We start from the raw sequence: 8352 nt of genomic DNA, 5'->3' as shown, positions 1-8352 counted from the left end.
TGACAATTTATGCATTAAATTTGTGATGTGTTGAGAAAATGTGTTGTCAATACCAGTCGTCATAGTTGTCAATCTTGTACCTTAAGTTGTCAATAACTGCCTTTTCAGTTGTCAATGCAAACTTAAAAAAAAAAACAATTTAGAAATTAAACAAATAGAATTTATTACAATAAGATTTCTTAGAACTTCAGAATAATTTTATGATTTTAAGGAATTTTTTTACATTTAATTCTTTTGAGCGTGACCTAATTGCAATTCTCCCATATATATATATATCGATAAAATTTTAATATAAAAATTACAATTATAAATAGAATCTAAAAACGATGAGTTTAGGAGAAGGATATGAGACGCAGGTTTTTGTAGTGGAGATTTACTTCCTCCTCATTGATTCCCGGTCCTCTCACCAGTCTCAATGATGGAGAAAGATTAGAAATTTTAATCATACACCATTATTAGACTTAGCTTCTTGCTAGTCACTACGTATTCATTAATCATTGCCCGAGCCACCCTATTTGTCATCTCATACCGTCTAGCGCATATCTTATCATTTTCACCTTCACATTACTGTGCAAAAAGAAGAAATCAATCAGAGTGCCGACTCTGATTTCCTCTGTTCTTTGTGTAGGCTTTAACACCTATCCTTTCGAAGATGGGCCCTCCTCTGAGGCTGAATTGCATGTAAATCAGTGTTACCTTTATTAGTGTCGTATTTATTTCACCTTTCTTAAACAATATTAGAAAGCCAATGACTTTCGTAATCTAATGGTATGAGAGTGCTCTTGTAAGAAAAGCATCATCTTGCTCATAACTTTTTAATTCAAAAAATAAAACTTGGAATTTATATCCTAGCACCTGTTTCAAAGAATACCATATTACTATTTACTCTCATTTTTTCTCTGTTCTTGATCTCTGGCTTCATAATACTTTGTAATCTGATCAGCTGAGAGGATTTGAATCCAAAAAGCTGATGACCATTTGCATCAAGCCAGTCAAGATGCCTAGTAACAGGGAAAGTCTTGGTTTTTCCAAAGAAATTAAAAAAAAATGAACATGTTCAGTCACTGTCGGGACAAAGTGAGGGACCAATGGTGATTGATGAAATGCCTCAATGGGATATTTTTCATTATTTTGAGACGCTTATGCTCTGAGACTGATTCTCATGTCCTTTCTCATGTAAGCAAAGCACATGCCTCTCGTCTCAATCTCTCTCATCCTCACTCACTTTCAAAATTTAACCTCTACGCACTAATTAGCCTCACTTCTTCTCACGTCTGAGAGATTTGAATTCCAAACCAATTTAACGAACGAAAAATAAGGAGGAGGACATGCATGTGACCCCCAAGGTGGAGCCACGTTTCTGTGCCGACATGGACTCACAGATTACGCTTGAGTCACTGGTGCTTCTCAGTGTACTAAACATCCATGTACGTATTTCTCTTCCCATGTGATTTTAGTTTCACTCTGGGTTAACTCTGTTGAGTTTGCTGTCAAATTGAACAACACAATGTAAACCCAGCACTCATCATATTGTCATTGAATCAGATAGGACTCTTCTAGAAGTATGGTTCTCATTCCTCCAAGTCTCTCTTTCTCCATCCCTTCCTTTGTCGCCAAGCCCTTTTCTCACTGTCCCCTGTTATTTGTACTTGGGAAAAAAAAGAAAAATTAGATATCATTGATGCCGAAATTTTTTTGGCATAAATATAAAAATCAATCTGCAATATTTTTCTCTGATAGCACCATGAGCCGCGTGGTCCTTCTCTTGAGCAGAAGTTTTCAATCCTCAACTATTTCCTTAGGTACATCTGTGTGATGACAATAATTGATGGGCTTTTCTGCCTATAAATTATTGTTCTCCCAATGCTTTAGATTAACTCAATTTCTCACAATAAGCTGAAAGCCCACTTCATATCATTCTTCTTCTCTAGGTGAGTGCTATTAATATCTTCTGCATTTCTCATTAGAATTCCAACCATTCTGCATTTATGTACTTTTCATCTTCTGTATCTATCATTCTTCATTTCTCCATCAGCATATATATAATCTCCTTAAATCTAAAGTTCCTGCAAGAAGCTAAGAATATATGACATGGAAATGTCTTTTTCAGTTTCTAGTGAAAGAAACAAGTATAGTCAGATAAAGGACATCCAAAATAAATAGCATTAAATTCCATGATGTAAACAAGATTGTGTTTATCTATTGGTTTCAAATTTCAGTGAAGCTTTTTATACGCAGGACTGGTGAGTGCACTATGCAGACCATCTGTTCTCAAGTTAAAGGATGCACGACGATGGAGTCTCATAGCTCGTTGAGCAGTTTCAATCCGGTGAGTAATTAAGAAACTACAGTGAGTATATATTGGACACTTAGTTATATTATGCTTCGATTTGTCCCTGTGATGGAATTTTAGAGATCATTAATTAATTATATGTATAAGTCAACAGATCGAGTCAGTAGGTTTGACTATCTGATCTGATTCTAGGGATGTGACCATGTGAATGTCAGTCGCAGATTTATTTATTGTGCGTTTCAAATTTCAGTAATGCTTGCTGCCATATAATAACCCTTCTCAAATTCCAACATACATGTGGTTTCCTACCACATGATCAACCTAGAAAGAGAGAATACTAAACAAATCTTTTGTTTAAGAATCCATATTTTCAACTCTACTATATGATACCATCTGTCTTTTGCTTTGAGAACAGCAGAGTAATTTTTAATTAGACGACCAAGCTAATCATGAATAAATATGTAGATATGTACGCTATTAGATATACTCGTTACTGTCTATATATTTATATCTGGGTCTGGATTGAAATGAGGAGAAGATCCTAGGTTTGCATGTAACATGCCAAAGCTTTAATTTGTTTGAAATCCAGGTGGAGTGAGAAAATAAAATACTAAAAAGGATCAATGATCTAGACTCTTCCGAAACAGTCACAGTTTTTTTTTTCTGGGATGTCAAGATAGAAATGTCCGAATGACTCAGCCTCCAATATCAGCTTTAATGTTACCGTGCCTTGTCGAGGTTTCTTTGTACTGTTTTGCCACAACTTGATGAAGACAAATCTTCTCTCTTCCTTCATATCATCCACCATAGACCATCCTAAGTTGATTCATATCAAAAAGCATAAAGAATACTATCTCTTATAGGACAGTTTCAGATGATTAAGTCATTGAAAGACGTGGGGTTGCTTATGATTTCTGGTAAACTTTGATTTGTCAAAGGAAGTGCGTGTCTTGATCTATATGCACCGACATAACAAGGGGTATATGTATGTAGACTGAAAAGAGTCGCCAGTCTCAAATGGGTATCGTGTTTGAATTAAATAATACTGATGTTGGAATATAATACTAAAAGGGTTCTTTTCTCAGCAAATAATTGAAGTATTCTGCTTCCGTAAGTTTCGATTTTTTTTCCTTTTTCCTATGTACTAGGTCTTGTATGACAAAGAAATGGGCTCCACTTTTTCCCTTTTGTGGAGGTAACCCAACCGAGTTGAATTCCCAGATATCAACTAATCCCCAGAAGCCATATATGCACGATGAAGAAACATTATGCGAGTGTATGTGTTATGTATATAGTTAATTATTTAGATTCTTACTATTTTTTTATAATTATAATAATAAGCGTGTTCTTTTGAAAGTTATGTGATATACATTGAGTTGCAAAAAAAGTTCATACAATTATTATGTTTTTATGAGACAATCTGGAAATAAAGATACAAAAAATAGTTCATTGCTCAAAGATATTAAAAGTAGTTAGATTTGGATTTTTTTTTACTTCTTATTATAAATAATTACTTAAATTTATTTGACGTCGTGTATGTATTTATTTTATTTTCATATATGCTAATTATTTTTAAATAAGAATTCGAATTCAGGCCAAAAAGGAAGAACTTAAAATCAAAATCCTATCAGACACTGTTACCATTAATTTGAAATGAATGTTATTTCACTTTTGTTAGATTTTTTCTACTGGTGCACCCATTTTTAAGTTAGATTTTTCTTTTGGGGAAATACTTAAGTAAAATTTTTATCCATTTATTATAAAAATATCGCATGTGATCACATTTAAAAAACTTCCGCATAGTATATATAGAAAGACCAAATCACGGATCCTCAAGGTCTTAACAGCTTCCTGTATAACTTTTACACCAAATCCTTCGAAATGCGTGTGGATGTTACGCAATGGTGTGTAACTAAAAACAACTAAGCACAGTGCAGAAAAGATAACAGACGAAGAGAATCGATTGTCTCAACATATAAAGACGTGTTTACTGCCTTAGTCTCCAAAGTGTGAAACGTTTTCATCAAGGGCGAAATGAACAGAGGACACAAAGCAACCAAAAGTGCTTGTCCCTGTCTGCTATATTTTCTCTATACATCAATCCCTTGTTCACACTCGTTTATATAATCTCATCACCTTCTTCCCTCTTCTTTTTGCAGCCTCAAGCTAGCATGGAATCTAGTTCAGACCCACCCTTTTACGAGGCCTACAAGGTCCTCCTCGAGAAGAACCAAAGCCTTAATGACAGTTTTATTAGCTGTGCAGCTGAGCTTGGTGGAGGTGTTGTGGTGGAGGAGAGGGAGCTTCCGGTGATCGACCTGAGGCGGTTGGATGGGGAGGACGAGAGGGAGAGGGAGGAGTGCAAGACGGAGATAGCTAGGGCTTCAAAGGAGTGGGGGTTCTTTCAGGTGGTGAATCATGGGGTTTCCAGTGAGATTCTCAAGAAGATTAGGGTTGAGCAGGAGAAGGTGTTCAAGCAGCCATTTGCGCAGAAAGTGAAGGAAGACAAGTTCTTCAACTTCTCAGCGGGTACTTACCGTTGGGGAGCGCCTTCTGCTACCTGCATTCGACAGTTATCTTGGTCTGAAGCCTTTCATATTCCTCTTACTGATATACTGGGTTCAACTGGATCCAACAGTCTCAGGTATAACAACACCATGCTTAGCTCTTTTCCTTTCATTCTGGATATATATAAAAGCATGGCTTCATGATTAAAAATAGTCTCCAGTTTTAATTGCCTCTTTGTATTGTTTACTCAATATATAATATTTGTTTGTGTGTTTGTATGTGTATCACATTTTCAAAGTATAAGGATTTAAGCCAATCCAGTTTCGGTTACATGGTGTTGGTTATAATATTGGTCCCCCCTCTTGATAGGGAGGGGTTAAGATTTTGATATGTCTATTTTTTAAGTGGAAGTGGCCCCGGGAGGACATCAGTATAACAGCAGGAAGAAAAAGTAAAAAAACCTCATTTTCTTATTATGGGTTCTCTGCAAGTCCCATACCCTATGAGAAATGAGGATATACAGAAAGAATTAAAGTAGCTAGGGAATGGAGGTGGTTCGGGTGGCTTCTCCTCTCTTGTTTTCCTTTCTGGTCATCTCTATGTGAGTGACATTTCCCTAGACTCATTTTCTTGTATAGAAGAAAAATTTGGCATGTGGTTTTTCAAAATTCATTTGGCATCCAATGTTTCTAGAATTCTTTGACGGGAGAAAAGTCACTTTTACTCTTCGATGTAGGTTGTTAGATTTAATTACTTTGCTAATGAAATAATTATATTGGCCACAGGCTCTCAACTTGTCTGGGTGGTGTAGTTGGTTATCACGCTAGTCTCACACACTAGAGGTCCCCGGTTCGAACCCGGGCTCAGACATTAGACAAGACATTCCCACTTCAATTGGCTTTTTTGGTTATTTTTAATGTCCAACATTACCATATTTCGTCTTTTGCCATTACATATGGCTCAAGCATTCACACAGGCTAGAATGCAACGTAATCCTGTTCGGTTCAACTTGTTCACATGAATCACATCTGTGCTTTTCTTTCTTTAGACTTGGTTACATTATGCAGCTCAAGTGTGTCAGTCTCAAGACAGGAAAGTATGAGACCCTTTCTGCTTTCACAGGGCACTGTCTGGACTCAGTCTCTAGAAAAGTCGATTCTATGTATAGTCAATTTCTGGTGCCACCGTCAGCACAGCACTCAAGATATGCCATATCAGACTTTTTTGCTTCTGCAACTATTCACACCCACCAACCCCACATGCCACACAGATACTACACGTTTTTTGCTTTCCTCCAAGTCTCCATCCCCCAAAATTTGTTTACACAAATTCAGTATGCACACATGGCCTGCCATTTCCATCATTCCTTTTCGTCTACCCCATATTGTTCCTCACGTGAACGTCTCAAGCTGCTGAAGAACCTGACAGATTAATAGGCTGTAGTCATTCTGATGAATGATTCCCTAGCTTGTTAGTAAAGGACGGCGCTCGCTGATATGAACGGCACCTATTCCAATGATTAAACAAGGGACAATTGCTCATTAACGAAGAGAAAAGCATAGAATGATTACCTAATGTATAAGTTTTCAATTTGGATAATTATAGAGGCCTTTATTTATCAAGGATACTTGGTTTTACTGAGAAAATAACACATGGTTTATGTACATTAGCCTTTGCTACTTTCTTTGAAAGTTGTTGTGTGATGTGTGATCTACTCCAACTTACCCTCAGGCTATAAGTGAACAAAGATTATTTCATGGCAGTCCATTTACAAAATGCTTTTTTAGGTAATATTTGTAAATATGAAGCATAAATATAATATTTTTTGGGTGTATACATGCGCATACAGCTCAGCCATAGAACAGTTTGCTAGCACAGTGTCAAGTCTTGCGCAGAGATTAGCTGAAATTCTGGAAGAGAAGATGGGGCACAAGTCGAACTTCTTCCAGGAAAATTGTTTGCCCAGCACTTGCTATCTTCGATTGAACCGATATCCTCCATGTCCTTTGTTTTCAGAAATTCATGGTCTGATGCCTCACACTGATAGCGATTTCCTCACCATATTGCACCAAGATCAAGTCGGAGGGTTGCAGCTGGTGAAAGATGGCAAATGGATTGCAGTTAAACCAAATCTTGACGCCCTTATCATCAACATTGGTGACTTATTCCAGGTACCTACTTTCTTGGCCCTCACATTTCCAATTTACTTTGATATGAATTCCGTTGTTAGAAAAACTTGATTACTCGAGAGGTCTCTTTTATATAAATATATTTATATTGTGGTGCAGGCATGGAGCAATGGAGTATATAAGAGTGTTGAGCACCGAGTAATGACGAACATGCGAGTGGAGAGGTTCTCTACGGCTTATTTCTTTTGTCCTTCCAACGACACATTGATAGCGAGCTGCACAGAACCCGCTGTGTACAGGAAGTTCAGCTTCATGGAATATAGGCAACAAGTTCGAGAAGATGTTCAAAACTTGGGTTCTAAAATTGGCCTTCCAAGATTTCTCATGCAAACTAGGCATGATACTTAATTAGCTTAGTTAATTAATCATAGCAAATATATTATAGTCTTGTCAAGTTACAATTGGAGTAAAATCTCCATGATGCAATTTAAATATATATTTATATCTTAGTTTGAATATTAGTAGTTACCTAGCATATAGGTGCATATATAGTCGACTATATAGGTTATTTCTAAAAAAGATTGGAGCCAATGAAATCAGAAGGAAGGTATGGAAGCTGATTTCTGTCTGCATTTTTGGTCTGCTGAACATTGCAACAGAGGAGAAGAATTTCTGAAATGTAATTACATCGTCGGTAAAAGGGAAGCATTGTCTGATGCATGGGCCATGAGAATGAAGGGGCAAGAGCACGTGAGTGTTGCATGGGCAAAGAATAATCATCAATGTGTTCTTGGAGCTGATGAGCTATAAATATATGAATATATCTATATGATTGATTTCGTGTCATCGACTATTTATTTCTTAGTAGCTTTCCAGTGAATATATATTATGTTGGAGAAAATTGCTGTGCTATGCATTTGGAGTTTTTCCTAAATTCCAGTAGGAAAAGTGTATACAAAGTTGAAGTCCCTTCCTTTTTTCTTTTAAATTCCTTTGTAATCTCTGTTGTTAGAGGCTTGGAAAATGCATAGTTCCAACTATGATAATGTTTATGAGAAAATTTCTTGTGTGTTGTTGCTTGCAAGCCCGCTGGTTAAATTGCAGATTTTTTTTTTTGAAAAAGGAATTGCATAATGAAGAATACTACATTATTTTATTAGATGGACAAGTTTGTAGCATATATTGGGTAAAAAATAATATTTCTCCATATTATAAAATAAAAAGGCTGTCTGCTCTTCCTGCTATATGTATGTCATCAAAAGATTACAAAAAGATGTTTGCCGTTGAGTTGTATAGCTCAGACCAGTTTCTGGAAAAGTGAATAAAAATGTAGAGTACAGGATTTGTTTGAAATATAGTATGTACTAGCTAGTATTACATTTTGCAGAAGCATGCTTATGTTGGTTAATGATACATTTGAAA

At 36.3% G+C, this 8352-nt stretch overlaps 1 protein-coding gene and 1 non-coding gene across 4 annotated transcripts; both read left to right on the top strand.

The window, feature by feature from the left end:
* Window positions 1-1406: 1406 nt before the first annotated feature.
* On the top strand, window positions 1407-7995 carry LOC114744546 (gibberellin 2-beta-dioxygenase 8-like). 3 transcript variants are annotated; one of them, XM_028932717.1, is made up of 5 exons: window positions 1407-1427; window positions 2239-2329; window positions 4453-4937; window positions 6651-6972; window positions 7090-7995. In XM_028932717.1, coding segments are annotated over exons 1-5 (1149 nt in total). In that variant the 5' UTR covers window positions 1407-1425; the 3' UTR covers window positions 7339-7995. The 3 variants fall into 3 exon arrangements, with proteins under 3 accessions (XP_028788550.1, XP_028788551.1, XP_028788552.1); XM_028932718.1 differs by lacking the exon at window positions 1407-1427 and adding an exon at window positions 1874-1931; XM_028932719.1 differs by lacking the exons at window positions 1407-1427; window positions 2239-2329 and adding an exon at window positions 4131-4355.
* Window positions 5598-5671, top strand: TRNAV-CAC (transfer RNA valine (anticodon CAC)). Its single transcript has one exon. It is a non-coding gene; the product is annotated as a tRNA-Val (tRNA).
* Window positions 7996-8352: the final 357 nt, after the last annotated feature.

The sequence above is a fragment of the Neltuma alba genome, unplaced genomic scaffold (assembly GCF_004799145.2).
Source record: "Neltuma alba isolate B1F8T4 unplaced genomic scaffold, ASM479914v2 tig00004377_pilon, whole genome shotgun sequence".
In the NCBI taxonomy this organism is placed as follows: domain Eukaryota; kingdom Viridiplantae; phylum Streptophyta; class Magnoliopsida; order Fabales; family Fabaceae; genus Neltuma; species Neltuma alba.
Note: the sequence above shows the minus strand (reverse complement) of the source record. Positions and strands in the feature narration are given on the sequence as shown.